Raw genomic sequence first — 20,293 nt, forward strand, 5'->3', positions numbered from 1 at the left:
TAAAAATTGATCTAAATTAAAACTACTAAACGAAGAATATTTTACATCTTCTAAAAAGTTTTTGTTGTGGAAGCACTTAAACTTACAGAAAGTAGCCACAATGAGAGCCCTGTCCTGTGCCACTTCCCGGGCCCGGTTCCCAGCACTTTGCCCATCTCGTTGCCCACCCTGTTGCCCACCCCCCGGCGCCCACCACTCACTCACAGGCCTGCTTTTTTTCTGCAAGTATTTTAAAGTCAGTCTCAGACATCATATAATTTCATCATAAATTTTTCAGCATGTGTCTCTAAAAGGTAGTTTTTTTAAAAAAATAAGCGCTTTACCATTATCACACTAAACAAAAATACTTTTTTTTTTTTAACATTTATTTATTATTGAGAGACAGAGAGAGACAGCACGAGCAGGGGAGGGGCAGAGAGAGAGGGAGACATAGAATCTGAAACAGGCTCCAGGCTCTGAGCTGCCAGCACAGAGCCTGACACGGGGCTCGAACTCACGGACCGTGAGATCATGACCTGAGCCGAAGTCGGACGCTTAACCGACTGAGCCACCCAGGCGCCCTCAAAAATACTTCTTTTATATCCTCCTAAATCCAGTCCATATTCAGATTTCCACAGGCATCTCAAAAACGTTTACTCTTCCACTGAGTTTATACAAATCAGGATCCACACAAGCTCCACACGCTGCATTTAGTTTATACATCTGTTAAGACTCTTTTCATCTATCATTGTTCTTTTTCCCCCACCACCTCCTTTTTTGTCATGCCATCTTTTTGAGGGGCACACTGGCCATTTGCCCTATAGAAGTCCCCACATTCTGGATTCGTCTGCATTCTCATAGTGCCTCCTGGTGTCTACGATAGGAAATGTGGAGTGACCGCTGGAGACAGGCTTTCCAGAAGAATTATACCCGAATCTGACAAAGCCTCTAGAGCTGAACATTATAGGCACACTTGTTATCTCTAACTTTCTTGTGGCTGCCACTTAAAGTCTTAGTGCATTTGGAACACAGCCTTTTCAGTCTGGTGCACATTAGGTAGCTCCTGGGCAGCACTAGCAGTTACGGGAATAAGCAGCAGAGTGACCACAGAGAGCTCCGCTCTGATCTCTGTCTGGGGAAAAGAAAGCAGGCTCTCCATATACCCCTGAAAGGGGAGGAAGGAAATACCAGTGCTGCACGCAAACAGGGACCAGAGCAGCGTTCTGCTGGCACCTGGAGGACGTGGTCATCAACATTCGGCTGCATTTAAACCTCTCATGTGGAATAATGCGGACTTTCTGTTAAGAAATATTAGAAAAGACGGGGCGCCTGGGTGGCTCAGTCCGTTGAGCATCCGACTTCGGCTCAGGTCATGATCTCACGGTCCATGAGTTCGAGCCCGCATCGGGCTCTGTGCTGACCGCTCAGAGCCTGGAGCCTGTTTCAGATTCTGTGTCTCCCTTTTTCTCTCCTCCCCCGCTCATGCTCTGTCTGTCTCTTCTCAAAAAAATAAATAAATGTTAAAAAGTAAAAAGAAATGTTAGAAAAGATAGACGGGTTTTCACTTTGCTGATTACAGAATGAGTTGTCACACGGGAGTGCGTGTATGAAGCAGAACACAAAGCGTGGCTGGAGAAGCACACTCCAGGGCATTCCCAGCCCCCTCAGCCCCGAGAGCAGCACCCCTGCCTCTGAGGCCGCCATACCACCATTCCACGCGTGTAAAGGATTGAATTAGGTTGTGCACTTGCGGGGCACGGTGCAGTAGCTGACCGTACCAAGAGTGCTGAGACGGCGGAGGCGTGTAACAGACCTTGACTTCTGCGGTCATCACCTCCATCCCCATCACGGAGGGAGAAAGGAGGGAAGCACCACCGCTTGTTTAGGGGTTGGGTCATAAGGCTTGGGGAGAAGAGAGGAAAGGAAAGAGATAGAAATCCTGACATACGGGTGGAGGAGGAGGGGCGGTCTTGACTGTGAACTTTATTACGTTACTCTGAGAAATTCAAGGGATGCCCCTGGGAGAACCCCTTAGCCAACAGAATTTATAAAATTTTAGGTCCTTTGCTTTCGTATCTCTTTATGTCCATTTATCTCGTTATGCCGTTACATTTATACAAATCCTCATTTCAGGAGAAGGGGGGAAGAAGGGGGAAATCTACCTTCAGCGCCCAGGGGTCTGGTTTTCCTGTTTGGCCGCCTTCCCCCTGCACAGTGGCCTGAGACAGTGTCCCAAGGCTCTCAGGAGCCTTGACCCGAGAGCTTGGAGGGATTTTGTTTCTTGGACAGTAGGTGGGCCGGGTGTTGGGAAGGGGAAGTTATAGAAGTTCCTTCTGCCTTCTCAGCACGCACCTTTTCTCTGTGTGTTTTAGGATTTTCTTGCTGGAGTGCAGCGTGCGAGAAGTACGAGTTGCCGTGGCCACCGTTCTGGAGAAAACCCTAGACAGTGCCTTGTTTTATCAGGATAAGGTCGGTCTCATCTCTTAAACGTTACGTCTACATTCTGTTTCTACCAAGTGTCTTAAATTGCACGTAACAAGAAAGAGAGCCCAGGGTTGGAGTCTGGCAATTCTGCCTTAGAGAATGCACCTCCCGCAGTCTGCCCTTCTGATAAATGCCAGGGTAGACGGCACACTGTCCTTGCCTCCTCGCACCCCAGAAGTCAGGATAGGCTAGGAATTTGGGTCTGCTCTGGTCTGCTTCAGGCTTTTCTCTCTAGAGCACTCCTTTTTCAGAGGCTTCGCTCAAGACTCTGTTCAGTTTCACTGAACTGAGACTAACCTGAGTCTTGAGACTCTAGTCTAGACCCACAGACGTTTTGAGCCGCACTTGGCTTTGTCTCTTTCCCAACAAGCTGTTTCCATGATCCAAACCTGCGGTTGGCGGCCAAACCAAATAGTGCCGTCCGTCTAGGAAGGAGCAGCAGCCAAGATGGTTTCTTCATTGGTCTCCGTTACTCCTAATCTTTGCTCCTGTTCTTCTGGATTTCTTCTTCCTGATTGTGTTTCTGCAACATATTTTCTGGTTCACAGTTCCACACGTGCTAAACTAAACCGTGGTATTTATGACTGTCCTCAAATTTCAGATATCCCCCTAAGTTTTAAGTCTTAGGGAAATAAATGACATATACTATAAGTCTGATTATTATTCAATCTGTTATTAAGTCCTAGCAAATATAGCACTTCTTCCCAAGTTTGCTGTTTCAAACAGCTGACACCACATGGAAAACTTTGAAAAATGTTGTTTTCAGATCTGATTGGCTCCTTATAGACATTGGCTGGAGGCAATGTGTCTCAATGAACTAAATGCAAATTCTAGGAGTTGCTGCTTCAGATTCAGACGTTGGCTTTGCTGTTCCACCTTGAGCAAGTCCTTTTGTTTTTATTGTTTTTATTTAAAAAAATTTTTTTGAGTTTATTTATTTTGAGAGAAAGAGAGAGTGCAAGTGGGGAAGGGACAGAGAGAGAGAGAGAGAGAGAGAATCCCAGACAGGCTCTACAGTGTCAGCTCGGAGCCCGATGTGGGGCTCGAACCCACAAACCACGAGATCGTGACCTGAGCTGAAGTCAGACACTTAACCGACTGAGCCACCCAGGCGCCCCCCAAGTCCTTGAAGAAAGATGCTAATCCATTTACAGTACTTAGCTCCTTCAACATTGCCTGACCCGAAGTTCACCGTTAGACCAGACAACCTAAGGAGCTTTGCTCAGCCCAGAGTGAACAAGGAGGTCAAATAGGCCCTTTAGGGAAGACCTAGAAGAAGACCATGGCTCAATTCCAGGAATTCCAAGGAAGCTAAGGTTTACTCTAAGGCACTGGTTTTCAGTCAGCTTAAACAGCAGGACCATTTTTCAGACCTCACCTTACCTGGATGCAGAGTATATAACATCAGTCATTGGGAGCCGCTTAGGACAGTTCGAATACCATTGCTCTGAAATACCCTCACAGAGCTCTTCTGCGATACTTAATTTAAGGGCCTTCTCGCTGTCCTCCTTCCTCCCGTGTACCAACCCAAACAGAGGATAAACGCAAAATTAGTGCGGTCTCCCTCCAGATGGGGTCAGGCTATGGCGTAGTAAGTAGTCCACCAACCCCTAGAGGCAGGACTACAGGTGATAGAAAGGGAAGGGAGTGGTGGAGGACGTAAGCACGGAAGCCATTGCCTCAGTGAATTCTGTTTGACACCCAGCTGATGTATTTTATGCGTATTTCCCCCCCATAACGGAAATGGTGCCTCTGGCCACCCACCTTATATTGTAAAGTACTTTGAAAACGAAGTGCTATATCAATGGTAGGTTTTACTGTATTTATGACGAGTGTGACAGGATGGGTGGGAGTATTTCAGAAGCCTGTGAACACCATCTTCAGGGGAGAGGAGCGAACAGGAGTAGTGAGCTGGTCTTAATTCTCCAGTCACAGATGGATTTCTAGGGACTTGTCCAAAACCAGTTGGGGTGGGAGGGAAAGAAGAAGCAATGTGATTACCAAAATGGTTTCTAAACAAATAAAATGTTTTTCAAAGCTTTCCATGAGGCGTCCGCGGGCTCTCAAGTAAGTTCACAGTTGAGTTGATATTACCGTTGTCATTCTGTCAGGCTGTTGCTCTCCATTTGCTCCATTGGCTTGATTTCTGGCCCCTATGCCTGTGTCTGTGTTTTTTATTCTTTGCATCTGTGATTATGTGAAGACGTAGCATAGTGGAGGGAGGGATTCAGAAATGTTTCCTCTTAAATCTCCCCTCCCCACTTTTCTTTTAAGAGACAGAGAGAAATTGGCTCTGCAAAAAATGTGACCGTTAGGCCAATGAGTCCTGCCCTTGCATCTTCAATCGAGAAAACAAGACTAGGCTTTCCTCCTAATTGTTTCTACAGCACCAGTCTTTCCCTGGAGGATAAAAGTGATGATCCGTTTTTGCTCTCCAAAGCATAAATCCATCTGAATCTGAGACTGGATTGTATCAATCAGACTTCCTTTTGTTCTTGCGGTGATTTACTTCGGATTAATTCCATTACAAACGTCTGTCTTCTATTCTTTTTCTTTACGTGATTTCGTCTTTCCTCAACCAGTTAAAAAGCCTTCATCAGTTACTGGAGGTCCTACTTGCTCTGTTGGATAAGGATGTCCCAGAAAACTGTAAAAACTGTGCTCAGTACTTTTTCCTATTCAACACTTTTGTACAAAAGGTAAGTGATTTTTTTTTCTTCTAATATCTTTTCCTTATTTAGCAGATTTTTAGTCTCAAGGGACTTTTTATACATGGGAAAAATTTAAACGGGTCAATATTGGATCTAAATGTAGGGTTTTATGAGCGTTGCTTCTTAAAAATCTTTATTTGTGGATTCTGTTACTTGCCAGAATTCTGATACAGGTAGATACAGTTACTCGTTGATAGCAGGGGGTCTGCTTGAAAACTAGTGCCTCCTCGCATGTCTGGCCGCCATTGTGAAGCAACGTGAAGTTGTTGAAACTCAGGAGGTTTTTAAATTACATTTTTAACCATATTTTCTGTATGTAAATCATGGCATTTAAAAACTTACCCCTGGGGCGCCTGGGTGGCTCAGTCGGGTAAGCATCCGACCTCGGCTCAGCTCTTGATCTCACGGTTCGTGAGTTCGAGACCCGCGGCGGGCTCTGTGCTGACAGCTCGGAGCCTGGAGCCTGCTTGGGATTCTGTGTCTCTGTCTCTCTTTGCGCCTCCCCTGCTCATGCTCTGTCTCTCTCTCAAAAATAAGTAAATGTTAAAAAAAAAAAACAAAAAACCTTACTGACCCCTTAAAACTTCTCGTTTAACTGTGTTTCTAATACAGAGTTTTATCTGGAGAGATGTGTAACTTGTCATTCTTGATATCTTGTGACAGCAAGGTATTCGGGCTGGGGATCTTCTTCTGAGGCACTCAGCTCTGCGACACATGACCAGCTTTCTCCTCGGGGCCAACCGGCAAAACAATCAGGTAACACCCTCTACCTTGTGGCCCACTGCGATGACCATGGTTTTGTCACCACGTTGTCTCCCTTTGTAGGTGATGAGTATATTTTTCATTTCATAAGAGTCCAGATACTAGCACTATGAAGCCCTTAAAATTCTTCGGGGTTCACTTGTTTTTACGGCCTCCTCAAAGATAATAGTCTCCTCATAGATAATTAGTCTGATAATAACTCATGGAGATGACTAGAATATCCGTCAAAAAGTGTCCTAGGAGGAAAGATGGGTTCTGCCCGGGGGTTTCAAAAGCCTTTAAGAAACAGTGGCATTGGGACCTCCGCTTGCCACCTGGGACTGTGAGCAAGGCCGTTCTGGTGGAGGTTGTAAGTGGGGTGCTGGTCACAAGGGCAGAGTTCAAACGGGAAGTTGAACGGTGATGCACTGAGTGATGCTGTGGATATAATGCTCACGGACAATGAAAGGGAAGTTGCGATAAGTCAGGCTAGTTACAGCAAAAGAGGACTCTCCTGGGGCACCTGGGTAGCTCAGTCGGTTGAGTGTCCGACTCTGGCTCAGGTCATGAGCTCTCGGTCCGTGAGTTCAAGCCCCGCGTCGGGCTCCGTGCTGACAGCTCGGAGCCTGGAGCCTGCTTTGGATTCTGTGTCTCGCTCTCTGTTCCTCCCCCACTCACACTCTGTCTCTCAAAAATGAATAAATATTAAAAAAAAAAAAATTAAAAAAAAAAGAGGACTCTTCTGTGTGGAGTCTCTATATTGCTGTGTTTCTCCCATTATTGTATTTCTTCTGTTTGATAGACTTAACTGTGAAACATGTGAATGTGCACTCACGAGGAACACTAGTTACAGAATGCTTATTACGTGCCAGGCACACTAGTTACTTTACACACTGTATCTCCGATACGGGTCAGTAAAATAAGCATTCCCCTCCCCGCCCCCCATTCTCAAGCAAGAATCAAAGCTCAGAGAACGTCAGCGAGTCATGTCAGGCCACAGAGCTACAGCGTTGTGGGGCAGAGACTCAGACCCAGCTCTGCTTTCCCTGTGCTGTGTAACGCATCACGTAGGAGCGCGTTCCTTTCTCTGTGAGAGGACACAGACTTGCGGGCCAGGCCTCCTCTCGGCCGCCTGTTGTGCCGCCAGTTGCTCTCTCCAGTGTCAGAAACGAGTGCTGCCTCCACAGCGTGTTCCGTGGGCTGATATCGTGTTGAAATTTACAGTGGCTTGTTTTACTTCGCACTGCATCCTCTCAGACTCCACTGACCCTGACGATTAATTGATACTGACCGTGATTTAAATAAGGTTTAATTTAATTAATAGTGTTACAGAATTCGTATTGTTTTGCTTCCGTGGAGCACATATAATATTGAAAACGTTTTCTTTTTTTTTTTTTTTCTGGTTTTCATTTCTGTATTTTTTTTTTTTTTTAAATCTCCATCCAAGTGCGTTAGCATATAGTGCAATAATGATTTCAGGGGTAGATTGCAGTGCCTCATCCCTCACGTGTAACACCCAGTGCTCATCCCAGGGTCTTCCTTCAGGCCCCTTACCCATTTAGCCCATCCCCCCACCCCCAGCCCCTCCAGGAAAACATTTTCGCTTTTAGCATTTCATGTGACCCTCACAACCACGAAGCGGACGGGTATGTTGTCTCTGCTGTTCCACAAAGAGGCCAGGTGCCGTTACGGCAGAGAACTTGCCCACGTCCAGCAAGCGTGGTGAATGGCACAGGAGGGCCATGGGTCCGGCTCTCCAGCCTCCCGGGTTTTCCCCATCAAACTCAGGTGTAGGAAAATAAACCCAGCACTCGAGAAGCGTGCAATACCTGACTTCACGACGTAAATGGAACTGTTTCAGAGCACAGTATGTCCACAGGAAAAAGAAATACAGGCTGGCTTAAAACCCATGACTTTCTTGGGGCGCCTGGGTGGCGCAGTCGGTTAAGCGTCCGACTTCAGCTCAGGTCACAATCTCGCGGTCCGGGAGTTCGAGCCCCGCGTCAGGCTCTGGGCTGATGGCTCAGAGCCTGGAGCCTGTTTCCGATTCTGTGTCTCCCTCTCTCTCTGCCCCTCCCCCGTTCATGCTCTGTCTCTCTCTGTCCCAAAAGTAAATAAACGTTGAAAAAAAATTAAAAAAAAAAAAAAAAAAAACCCATGACTTTCTTTATGCTTTGACTTCTTCCGTCAGACACGGAGAAAGACTTGTGGTTCAAAACATCATGAACCAGCCTGTCCTTTCCCTTCTTTTTCATGGTGCTTCTAACCCACACAGTGACGCTCAGTCTGTTTTCACTGTCGACAGATACGTCGGTGGAGTTCAGCACAAGCACGAGAATTTGGGAATCTTCACAATATAGTGGCGTTACTTGTTTTGCATTCAGATGTCTCTTCCCAAAGGAACGTTGGTGAGCTTTAATATATTCTTGATACAGCAGAAGAAAGAAGGCAGAGTGAATTTGTCAGTAATGCACAGAGACTAGTAATGTTAGCAATTAAATGAATATTATTCTCGTTTGGCTATTTGATATTTGAGGAACACTTAAATTTTTTTGTTTTAATGCATGTTAAATTTCACCTTATTAGTTTGTCACAAGAGAAAGTCATTTATTTGGTGGGGAGGGGTATACAAATATTTTTTAAAAATACTCTAGGGGGCGCCTGGGTGGTGCAGTCGGTTAAGCGTCCGACTTCAGCCAGGTCACGATCTCGCGGTCCGTGAGTTCGAGCCCCGCGTCGGGCTCTGGGCTGATGGCTCGGAGCCTGGAGCCTGTTTCCGATTCTGTGTCTCCCTCTCTCTCTGCCCCTCCCCCGTTCATGCTCTGTCTCTCTCTGTCCCAAAAATAAATAAAAAAACGTTGAAAAAAAATATTAAAAAAAAATAAAAATAGGATTAGAGGCTAATTCAGAGTTCACTCATTACATTCATTACTATAATTGGCTCAGCTAATCTAGTGGGGAAAATAGCCAAGTGTGGGTTGCAGTCTCCTAGCTGTGTGAACTTGACCTTTCTGATCCTAGATACAAAATGGAAATATTAAAAGCATAACTCCCCAGGTATAATGAGGATTAATGAGATAAAATGTTAAAGTACTTTGTAAAACCGAAGACAATTCAGACGAGAATTATGTCGTGGACGTGTGTTTGGATATAAGAGGCAGCAGTTGGTACCTTTCCCGCTTTGTCCCCCAGAACCACTAGTCTGTCCTCATTTAGCGCAGCTGAAACACAAGTCGCCTCTGTGCTTAATCCAGTATCCTAAGCTGTGTGTGCACCACGTTTTTATACTGTGCCCGGGCCTTGTCAGGACAGCACCAACAGCAGTGACGATAGTCATACAAGAGGGCAGCTGGAAAGTATTCAGTGTTTTCTGTGTGCTGTGTGCTCTGTACGTGTGAAATCCCCTCAGCAAACCTGTGAGGGATAGTCCCCTTCCACAGACGGGGAACCAGAGCACGGGCAGGCCTCGGAGCTTACACAGGCCTCAGTTGGGAAGTGGCACAGGGGTGGGTATGTGAGCGCAAGCCTCTGATCACCAGCAGGTGTAGTAGGCGTCCCTGTCATCTGACCAGGAAGATCTGATAGAAGTCCCGGGCATCACTCTGATCTGGAAATGCTTCCTGACTCCAGAGGACCACTGAGGAGTGCTCAGATGGTTGTGGGGTAGTTTGTTTCCTTCACTCTGACTCATACACCTAAAAAGACAAGGCTGCCTAATCTGTGAGCTCAGACAGGTTTGTAAAAGAAAGCCAGAGTGTGAGTCCGTGTTTTCTAGCACGTGGGGCAGCTCACCCCTTCCATGTGGGGTGATTCTGCTTAGCATCGATGGTGTTGGCCATTATTAGAGGGTGCTTGTTTGAGCAACTAATGTCTCGTCCAGTGTCCCTTCAGAGGGCATTTGAGCATTTTGTTTCATATACCATTTACATTTTACTTCTTTGAAAGATTGTCTTGGGTGGGGTCACTAGGAGTCTGGAGATGTAAGTAGTCGCTCTGACAACTTAGGCACACGCTGTGAGAAGTAGGTAAACATTTTGTCCTGTCTGCATGCCCGGCTTCCCCACCAGACTGTGAGGGAACAGGCTGTAAGTACTGAGCAGTTGCGTATATGAATCTCAAGAGCATCGCTTCACCTTGTAGATTGTCTGCCTTGTAAGATAACATCAAGTGAGATGGGTGTGCTTTTTTTGGTCCCCTAAAGCTCCTGGTGTATTTAAACAACGGCCACCTATTAGCATCGCCCCCTCCAGCCCTCTGCTGCCCCTCCATGAGGAAGTAGAAGCCTTGTTGTTCTTGTCTGAAGGGAAGCCTTACCTGTTAGAGGTAAGTTCTTGATCTTCTGGAACCATTTTCTTTTTCATTATTTTCTCTTTGCGGAAACATGCCCTTTGTGATATTTTGCATGTCGCTCCGACGAAGGAGAGTATTGTTAAGAGAAGAAAAGATTCTTTCAAATCAATTTTTCTTCCTGGGTATATGTCAGAAAGAAACGATCCGCTGAAGAAAATTTTTATCAGTCCTCTCTGCAAGCGAGGACTGGACCTCCGGGTCCAGCCCAGCTGATTTCCCCCCTGCCCCGCCCGGGTCTCAGGAGGAAGTGAACGACGCCATCAGTTACTCAGTTTATTATCTAAAGGTTTTGTTCCCAGTCTTCTGTGCGGGAGACTACATACGGCTCTGGAGCACACCCTTTTGGTAAATCTCAGGACTGTGGGAGTGGGCTGCTCCCAGCCCTTCATCGTGTCACACGCCGTGTGGCCGACCTGCAGCTGGCGTCCTTCCCCTTCCGCCCAGGGCTGCCTACTGCTAAGAATTTAATCTGCCAGACCCTCTTCCGAAACTTGATTTACATGTATAAATCTGTGAGCCGTGTATCATACTGGTGGTTTAATCATGTCAGCAGTGCTGTACTCTGTATCTTTTGGTTTCTTTAGCTTAACATTGTTTACTTTAGGGATCTGTCAGTGACTCTCTTAATTTAGTGCTGGCGGTGGTGGTGCATTTGGGGCATTTATCTTTGAATATCCGATGAACGCGACTCCCCTGGGGAAAGAAGGTGTGCACATTTGCACAGATTTTTTTTCCAGACCGACTTAGGCCTCTGGCAGTTAAGAAAGCCTGTTGTGAGGTGATGTTGAAGAGCTTGACCCTGAGCACGTCTATTTCAGTTAAAGTCAGAAACAACATATCGACAATTAACCCCGCCCTGAGAAAGTTTCCTCCTTTCATACCCTCCCGCCAGGTGATGTTTGCTTTGCGAGAGCTGACGGGCTCGCTCCTGGCGCTCATCGAGATGGTCGTGTACTGCTGCTTCTGTAACGAGCACTTCTCCTTCACCATGCTGCACTTCATTAAGGTAGGGTCTCCGCGAGAGACCGGCGCGGGCTGGGGGCCTGCCGCCGAGACTGTAGGGAAGGGCGCCTTTGCTCCCAGGAAAGATGCCGCTTTCAGCGACTTAGTTGCTGTTTCTAATCAGAAACATACTGTAGGCCCCTTTTGTTTTGTTTTGTTTTTTTGTTTTTGTTTTTGTTTTTCAACGTTTATTTATTTTTGGGACAGAGAGAGACAGAGCATGAACGGGGGAGGGGCAGAGAAAGAGAGGGAGACACAGAATCGGAAACAGGCTCCAGGCTCCGAGCCATCAGCCCAGAGCCCGATGCGGGGCTCCAACTCCCGGACCGCGAGATCGTGACCTGGCTGAAGTCGGACGCTTAACCGACTGCGCCACCCAGGCGCCCCTGTAGGCCCCTTTTTAAAAGCTAAAGACTAAAAAGAACCCAGAGTCTTTCCATTCACTGATAACCACCACGAACCTTCCCTTAGGTTTCCCTTTTATTTTCTGTGCGTGTATTTTACCGTAATTGGAATTTTACCGTCTTTACGGCTTTGTGTCCTTTTTTCACCTGACGTTATAAGTATTTCCCCACGTTATGAAGTTACCTTCGAGGCCCTTTCATCCTCTCGTCTACCATCATTTACTTAGCCATTCCCTTCCTGGTGATGCACGTTTGCCTTGGGCTCAGCTGTTAAGTACTTAGAATGCACTTCATAGTTAATCATATGCAGTGGTGACCGTTACTATGTAAGATGGGTTTCCAATTCCAGGTCCTTTTCACCAGGCAACATTTTAAAACTCAAAAGTAGGTTTTTCTTACCTCCTGAAGAAGTGACGTAACTCATTAGGAAGCTCTGATCGGTACTGGACTCGTCCAGACGTTGCACTTAACTGGGCACCACGTGCTGTTCCAGCCATTTACACATGGAACTCTCAAGTGGTCCTATGATGTAAATACTACAACTGTTACCATTTTACAGTTGAGGAAACTGAGGCACAGAGTAAGTAACTTGCCCAGAGTCCCGTAGCTAGTAAGTGGCAAAGTGGGGATCTGAACGTCGGCAGTCTGGCTCCAGGGCTGTGCTCTCAGCCATAGTGCGTACTGCCTTTCTGGGAATTACTAGAAAAACCTTGAAGCCAGCACATATTTTTCTTAGTTTTTAATCTTGAATTTTTTTAATTATACGGATAATGCACGCCTGCGTTTTCTTTGTGAAAAATTAAGACATGTGATAAGGCCAAAGTCCACCAAGCAAGCGTGTCCCCTCTCCATCCTACCTCAGGGATCAGTCCTGTCCCCTTCGCTGTGTCCTTTCAGGCCTCTTTTTGTGAATCGTTACCATGTATATTGGTTTCTGCTCACAGAATCTCGGCCACCCCTTCTTACCTTCTTATCTGCACCAGGATTTGTAATGGTGACACCTGTAGGGTTAAGAAGTGGCAGGTGAGCAGTGGATTATGTGTTCAGACTGTTCCTAAAACGTGTTTGCCCTGAGCCTTTTCTGTGGAGACCTGTGTCAGAGGTGATTGAGTTCCTCTTACCCTTTACTAATTATACGGCCTCAGGCAGTTTCCTCCTCTGTTAAGTGGAAGGGAAGTATGACTTAACAGACTGTGACACACGGAATGCCCCCTCAGTACCGGACCTGGCACCTTGAAGGGCAGTGTTGTAACGCAGTGTCCTTCCCCACGGTCCACATGCGTGAGGCCGGTAAGGCGCCCAGCGGAGCGTGAGTTTTACGAACCGTGATCCCTTCACCTAGTGTGCCTTGGCGAGTTTTCTATTCCGTAAGCTGACCTTTCTCACATATATCACTCATAGCATCCTTTACCCCAGAGCGTGTGTTCTGGAAAACAGAGTAGGTTATGTGCGAATGAAATAGAAACAGAAATTTGGGCCTGTTTGCTTAAAATTCTCTTTTCCTCTCTGCCTTTCTTCCTCTGTCCTTCCTAATTGCGTAGTGCGGTATCCTGGTCTCGCAGTGTTACAGTCCGTAGAGACTGCTTTAGTCCCAGGCTTAGCCCAGAGAGGACAGCTGGCCCAGGGTCGAGCCGACAGTGGTGGATTTAGAACTGGAGTCCAGCCCTGTTGCTTTTGCCACTCTGATGAGCTTTCCACTGAAGACTCACTGGAATTTTTGTGCTTCTAAAAAATTTTTCAGAACCAACTAGAAACGGCTCCACCCCATGAGTTGAAGAACACGTTCCAGCTCCTCCATGAGATACTGGTAAGTGAAAAACGTTCTGATTCTCCTGTGCTGTTCACTAGGGCTACCGGTCAGGGCGCTGGGGTGGCTCCATCGGTTGCGCGCCCAACTCTTGATTTCAGCTCAGGTCGTGGTCTCAACGGTTGTGAGATCGAGCCCCATGTCAGGCTCTGTGCTGAGTGTGGAACCTGCCTAAGATACTCTCTCTCTCAGGGCGCCTGGGTGGCTCAGTCAGTTGGGCATCTGACTTCGGCTCAGGGCGTGATCTCACGGTCCGTGAATTCGAGCCCCACGTGGGGCTCTGTGCTGACAGCTCAGAGCCTGCAGCCTGCTTCGGATCCTGTGTCTCCCTCTCTCTCTGCCCCTCCCCTGCTCAAGCTCTCTCTCTCTCTCTCTCTCTCCCCCTGCTCCTCTCTCCCTCCCTCTCTCCCTCCCTGCCTCCCTCCTCTCCCTCCTTCCTCCACTCACACTCTCTTTCTAAAATTAAAAAAAAGAAAATAGCTTGTTCTAGTCAGCTTGTGTTTGCAAACAGAAAGTTCGTGTCCTTGTATCGTCTTGCACCCGCTTGGCCCGCACTTAAGTGGGTCCTCTTTACCGCAGTCATGTTTCTGTCATTACTGACTGGGAGGCTAGTGGTAAGGAAACTACTTCGTGGGAACTCACAGTGGAGCGAGGGAGCCCGCCAAGTATAGGCAGTGACAGTGCAGAGAGCAAGGAAGTGGTGGCCGGGGGACTGTGCCGAGCACGGATGCCGTCTCCTTCAGACCTCAGGATAACCGTCACGTAAATTGCTGCTCTACAGTTCATTCACATCTAAGACCCCGCTGATTGCCCACGTGCTACTAAAATTCCTGCTTACAAGCCACGAAACGGGAACGTAATCCACCGTGGGATGCGTTCCAATTCCGGATACGGAGGAGAGGCAGGGGAGAACTCAGCTGTAAGCAGTGAAGTCCATTATTGGTAGAAACTGCACCTCAGCGATGTGGAGGGATTTGCCCAAGGCCACCCTTGAATGGAAGGGACAGAGTCAGGATCTGAGCCAGGCGACCGGCCCCAGGGCCCGTGCTCTCCACCAGCTCGTTTGCGGGGCCCGTAAGGAAGTGGCGTCAGCAGGAGGAGAGGGAATGGTGTAGGGCTTGGGGAACAAAGCCCAGACCAAATCGTGAAAGGCTCCGGGTACCAACGCATGTGGGCTTTTTTCCTGTAGGCCTGTGGTTGCACGCTGGTAGCCGGGTTCTGCCTACATGCCTATTGTATTTGACCCAGAGTTGTTTTGTTTTGTCATTTCTGGGTTCTGGCCTGTCTTGACAAACCAGGTCATGTGACACACTGGCCCCATTTCCTGGATGCCCCAGTCACCCAGAGCAGTTAGCAGCTTGCCCCGCTCAGCTGAGGCACATGCTGTCCAGTGCCCCTCTGTCCTCACTGCTCCTTATTGTCATTCCTAGCCCTCTTGGTTCATTTCCTGCTGTCCTGGCCTGTGTAGACATTTCACTTTGCAACCCCTGCCACCACTGTTGGGCGCCATGGGAAGGCTTTAACAGGGGAGTGATGGGACCTGACTTAGGTCTTAGAAAGGTTCCCCTGGCACTTGTTTTGAAGGACTGACCGAAGAAGGAAGCAGGGTTGGAATTGGAAAACCACACGGGCATGTGTGGCAGTAACCTGGGTATGAAATAACAAGGTCCGAATGGCAGAGAGACAGGGTAGAGGCAGCAAGGAACAGGTCTCGACGTGTTTGGTGGGAGAGGCAATCAGTAGACCTTGACGACTGGTTGTGGGCCGGCAAGAGCCTAGCCCAGGGCTCGCTAAGCAGATGCAGAGTCCGGGTTTCTGGTAGGTCCCTGAGACTTAGCTTGGGCCTTGGCACAGGGTGGGCATTCAGTAAACATTTCTGAATAAGGAAAGACACCATGGATACCAGTTAGAAACAGCCTATCTCTCTGGTCGTTTACCTCCTTTTTAGTCCTAGCACTTTTACAAAACACAGAAGATTGTTGCCCCCCAGGAGAAGGACAGTGTATTGTTGGTCTGTTCAGCAGCAAACCACTTGGCCTACTGCCCTGTGCATAGTTCAACGCCAGGCACAAGAAGGACAGCCACAAGCAGGACACAGATCCAGCCCTTTGCGGCTTGGCATAAACCTCCATGCAGCGTGGAGAGACTGTACTGTAGCAAAACTTTCACGTGGTTTTGACAGACAGTTTAGACCCTAAACCTCTTATCCTTGGGATCGTGCAATACACGTCCTTAGAGCCCGCTAGGTTACTATTGACAGCTGTGGATATAGTTGGTAAGAACACATAGACAGGAAGTGAATGGATCTGCAACTCTTCCTGAACTTTTTCATCTTTAGTTTAAAATTTAAGGGGCGCCTGGCTGACTCATTCAGTAGAGCATGTGACTCGATCTTGAGGTCTCAAGAGTTTGAGCCCCATGTTGGGGACTAGGTTGTACTTTAAATAAACAAATAAAATAAAATTTTAAGATACTGTTGAGATACATGTCAGTGACACGTTGTTGGCATTGGGTTTTGTTAAGTGAGGAACTAAACCTCTTGAACAGAATTATTTTTAAAAGGCACCAGTGCGTGCCATCGCACAAGTCCCTTCTTTCATTCACCGGCCTTTGTCTCCTTCCTGTCACAGGTCATTGAAGATCCCATACAGGTGGAGCGAGTCAAATTTGTGTTTGAGACAGAAAATGGATTATTAGGTGAGTAGCCTGGCCTTCCTGAGAAACGTCTGTAGCAGACGGGCAGATGGCCTGTTATGGCCGGCCTCCTCCCTGACAGGTCTGCTCCGGGGCTCTTCCCCGCGGGGGACCTTGGGGTCCCGTTCCTGGGGCAGATAAGAGTCAGCGATGCTGTGACTTTTTTCAACAGCGAAAGGCTGCTTTCTGATGTCAGAAGTCTTTCATTCTGCTCTGCAGCCACTGGGGAGGGAAAAGGACGTTGTCATGCTCATGAGATAGGATTGTTGTTTTGTTTTTACCTGTGGTATGAATGCACCCAGATTTCTTTTATCTAGTTGTAAATTTTTTGTCAGAAGGCTAAAGTGGCTTTAATGAGCTGTTTCTTAGAAAGTGTGGTTAAAAATAGTCCTCTTCAACATCCACCACCCACCTGTATTTCCAATTAATCTGAGTCATTTTAGATTTTGCTCTGTAGCAAGAGATTTAAGACCTCTTATTCCAGAAAAGAAATGCAAGCTAAAAAGCCGTGACATTCAAGGCCACTGAGCGGCACCCAGGCTCCCTGGAACTTCCAGACCATGCCCTCCTCAAGGGCAGGGACCAAGTACTATTTACTTCTACATCCCCAAAGTACAGAGCAGGAAGTATGTGTTGAACTGAACTAATACCCAAATTTCCATTTATCAAACTGAAAGTGTTGTAACCAGTCTTCTGTCAGTAGCATGGTGGGTAGAAAAGCTCGAAGGTCTGTTGAATAATCAGTAGAAGTTTTAGTTCCTTTTGGCTCTCCTAAAAGTCACACCTCCACCGCCACATGGTTTCTTGAATACTATTCAGTGTTTCTGCCCATCAGCATGTGGGGAGTCCTGTCGAATCCGCGCCCCCATGCTGATAGTCCGTCCCCTGTCTGCTGATCAGACCAGCTGGCTGTAAGTGTTCAGAACAAGAGAGTAGTGTTACCGGGACCCGCCTGCAGTGCCCTGCTTTCTTGTCACAATTTCCTGTTCTCTCCACTCAGCTCTGATGCACCACAGTAATCACGTGGACAGCAGTCGCTGCTACCAGTGTGTCAAATTCCTCGTGACTCTTGCTCAAAAGTAAGTATCAACTCAAAACGCAGGGAGGAGACGGTGTGTTCAGTTACAAGCCGTATGGCCAGGAAAAAAATCTGCCTCGCTGGAGTTCCTAGAGAGCCTGAGTCAGGGCGTGCTTGCTGGGGTGGTTCAGAAACCGGCTCACGTGACCTCGAGGAGAGGTGAAGGGAATGTCCGAAGAGCAGCAGATCTTGCGGAACCCAAGACCAAAGGCTGAACCGGCGGGGCTCGTGCAGGCAAGGCAGGAATCAAGGCGGATTCGGGGACCTTAACCAGAGTTCACGCACTCGGGCTTGAGATGGCTTCAGGTCACGTAACACCACTACCACCTCTGTCAGGCGCTGGATCCCCGCTTTCCAACCGGTCTCTCCAGAGACAGAACAGTGTTGTAGCTGCCTCCACGTAGGAGCCCAGGCCCTGTGCTGAGTGCCTCGCCCTACTCTCATTTAATCTTCGCAGCCGCTCCGCGCGGCTGGATACCGCTAGTCCCGCGGGGTGGGCGGTTTAAGCGGCATGCCTGCAGTCAGAGCGAGGGCTCGAGCACAGGCGATGGGCTTCACGGAACGGTCCTCTTCTCCTTTGCTTAATTGTGGTAAAACACACACAACACAGAAGTTACCATTTCAGCCACCCGTCAGTGTACAAGTCCACGGCGTTAAGTGCGTTCGCGTTGCTGCTCAGCCATTGCCGCCACCCGTCTCCAGAACTTTGTCAGCTTCCCAAACTGAAACTCCGTACCGACGAAGCAGTGACTCCCCATTCTCCCTTCCCCTCTTCCCCCAGCAGCCCCCCTCCTACTTTCTCTCTCCACGAACCTGACTCCTCTAGGTGCCTTATGTAAGTGGAATCCCGCAGCGTTTGTCCTGTCGTGACTGGCTGAGTTCACCTCGCGTGGTGTGCTCAAGGTTCATCCATGTTGTAGCCTGTGCCAGAATCCCCTTCCGTTTTCAAGGCCCAGAATACTCCCCGGGGTGGCTCTACCACGTTTTGTCCACTTGGCGGTCGACAGGCACTCGGAAAACCAAGGTTGTTGGTGTTGGAAGGAACCGTCGTGGTTTGCTGCTTCGGCTCCCCTGGGTAGGACGTGGGCAAACAAAAAGCCAGAGTGGCCGCGTGGTGACCCGAGGCTACAGAACACGTTATGCCACGCCACTGGGTCTCCATTTATCTTGCCCCAGATTTTTACCGATTCTTCAGCATGGGTATTGCCATCCTTGGATTTGTACCCGAATACGAATAAGAAATCTCTTGGCCTTACTCTTGCTGCATTTGAGTGTCCTGCACAAATTAAATGAGAGCTCTGGTGAAATAGTGGGCGAACGTGCGTTTTCCCAGTGACACAGCATTGTGGACATGAGGGAGATCATCCTGCCACGGTTGTGGGTTCGTTAACCAGGCTCGATACGGGCGGCATGACGTGAGAAGTACTTGCCTAAGTGGCATTTCCAGGTAGTGTTGGGGCCTCATGGTATGTCTGATGCGGGTACGTAGTCCAGATAGCAGTGTCTTCATCTGTGCCTCTCTGTCCCTCCTGGAACCTGCACTGCACACACACAGGATCCCCGTCAGCGCTGCCTTTGACTCTGAGAGGCAGCTTTCTAAGTGGACAAAGAAAACTGCAGAGAGAGGGGAGCTCCGGACCATACTTTAAAATTGGTTTTCCGGGAATTATGACTCGCATCACAAAAGTGTAAAGACTGGCTTTGATTCTTTCGAGAATCATTTCTGTAGTTAGCTGTACAGTGTGTGTCGTGGGGTTTTCTTGTTTATTTTTGAGTTTCCGTCTTTGAATTGTAATAGGACTGAGTGGATGAACTGGTCGTAGGTCAGAGACCTTTCGCTACACGTTTACCTTCTTTTGCCTTTTGAAGTTTAAACATATGAATGTATCTGAACCAAAAGCAAGTAAAAAACTCTAGAAAGACAACTGAACTTTAGCAAAAGTAGCATTTGTGTATCAGAATCAAAGGGGATGAAACAAGTATATTTGCAAGGAACGCATTTGGCTGATAGAATTCCCCAATCACCAGGTGTCCTGCTGCTAAGGAATACTTCAAGGAGAATTCCCACCACTGGAGTTGGGCTGTACAATGGCTACAGAAGAAGGTAATTGCATTTTGAACTTTTCTGGCTATCACGTAGGAGTCAGTAAGAGCACATCTTGTTTGTTTGTTTGTTTGTTTGTTTTTGAGAGAGACAGAGTGTGAGCAGGGGAGGGGCAGAGAGAGAGAGGGAGACACAGAAGCTGAAACAGGCTCCAGGCTCTGAGCTGTCCGCACAGAGCCCGACGCGGGGCTCGAACTCATGGACCGTGAGATCACGACCTGAGCCGAAGTCGGACGCTCAACCGACTGAGCCCCCCAGGCGCCCCAAGAGCACTTCTTACCAGGAAAAACCTCTTCATTTGGAGACTGGCCTCAACGTTTGGTCAGACTTCAAACTTTTTTCGGTACAGCTGGTACCTATCATGACACATTAAGTTTGCGTCTTAACACAGCATCTTAACTGTATAGGTAAGAGAGCAGGTGATTACGTGAGATGTAGGATCTCACTGGGGTCTTGCGAGGGGACGTGAACCCCTCCAAGAAAGCATCTCCTGGTGTGTTAGACCTGGGTGGGTCTGTGTGCTGTGTTAATGCTTTTTATATTCAGATATCTAATGGTGGAAATTGTGGACTCCCGTGGGCTTGTCTCTGATGGCGTCTTTGACTTTCCGTCTCAGATGTCAGAACATTACTGGACTCCACAGAGTAACGTCTCTAACGAAACATCAACTGGAAAAACCTTCCAGCGGACGATTTCAGCTCAGGTGAGGCCTCTCTTTTGGTTTTGTGTGGCTTGAAATCCCACAGGTAGGATTTGTGGTGTGTTTCACACTAAACATCGTAGTGCATTTAGCGTGTGCCACAGCCTCGGAGCGACGAGAGGTGTGGGTGGGGAATGAGAAAGGACCGAAGAAGGGAGTTTCTGTGAAGAGACAGCTTGTCGTGTGGCCGGCAAATTCTGTGCCAGAGGAAAAGCGGTGGGGGCCGCAGGGGTGGGGGG

The 20,293-nt window shown here is 48.0% G+C and overlaps 1 protein-coding gene across 3 annotated transcripts in view; it reads left to right on the top strand.

The window, feature by feature from the left end:
- Nucleotides 1-20,293, top strand: part of USP24 (ubiquitin specific peptidase 24) — a 142,571-nt gene that overhangs the window by 117,016 nt on the left and 5,262 nt on the right. For all 3 annotated transcript variants that reach the window (XM_047869446.1, XM_047869447.1, XM_047869448.1), the window contains exons 56-66: nucleotides 2,352-2,448; nucleotides 5,046-5,162; nucleotides 5,838-5,930; nucleotides 8,221-8,323; nucleotides 10,117-10,238; nucleotides 11,158-11,271; nucleotides 13,413-13,478; nucleotides 16,109-16,175; nucleotides 17,173-17,251; nucleotides 19,279-19,354; nucleotides 19,971-20,057. In XM_047869446.1, the coding sequence (XP_047725402.1) occupies nucleotides 2,352-2,448; nucleotides 5,046-5,162; nucleotides 5,838-5,930; nucleotides 8,221-8,323; nucleotides 10,117-10,238; nucleotides 11,158-11,271; nucleotides 13,413-13,478; nucleotides 16,109-16,175; nucleotides 17,173-17,251; nucleotides 19,279-19,354; nucleotides 19,971-20,057 (1,021 nt within the window). The remainder of the gene's footprint in view (nucleotides 1-2,351; nucleotides 2,449-5,045; nucleotides 5,163-5,837; nucleotides 5,931-8,220; nucleotides 8,324-10,116; nucleotides 10,239-11,157; nucleotides 11,272-13,412; nucleotides 13,479-16,108; nucleotides 16,176-17,172; nucleotides 17,252-19,278; nucleotides 19,355-19,970; nucleotides 20,058-20,293) is intronic.

This window comes from Prionailurus viverrinus, chromosome C1 (genome assembly GCF_022837055.1).
Source record: "Prionailurus viverrinus isolate Anna chromosome C1, UM_Priviv_1.0, whole genome shotgun sequence".
NCBI classification, from domain to species: Eukaryota; Metazoa; Chordata; class Mammalia; order Carnivora; family Felidae; genus Prionailurus; species Prionailurus viverrinus.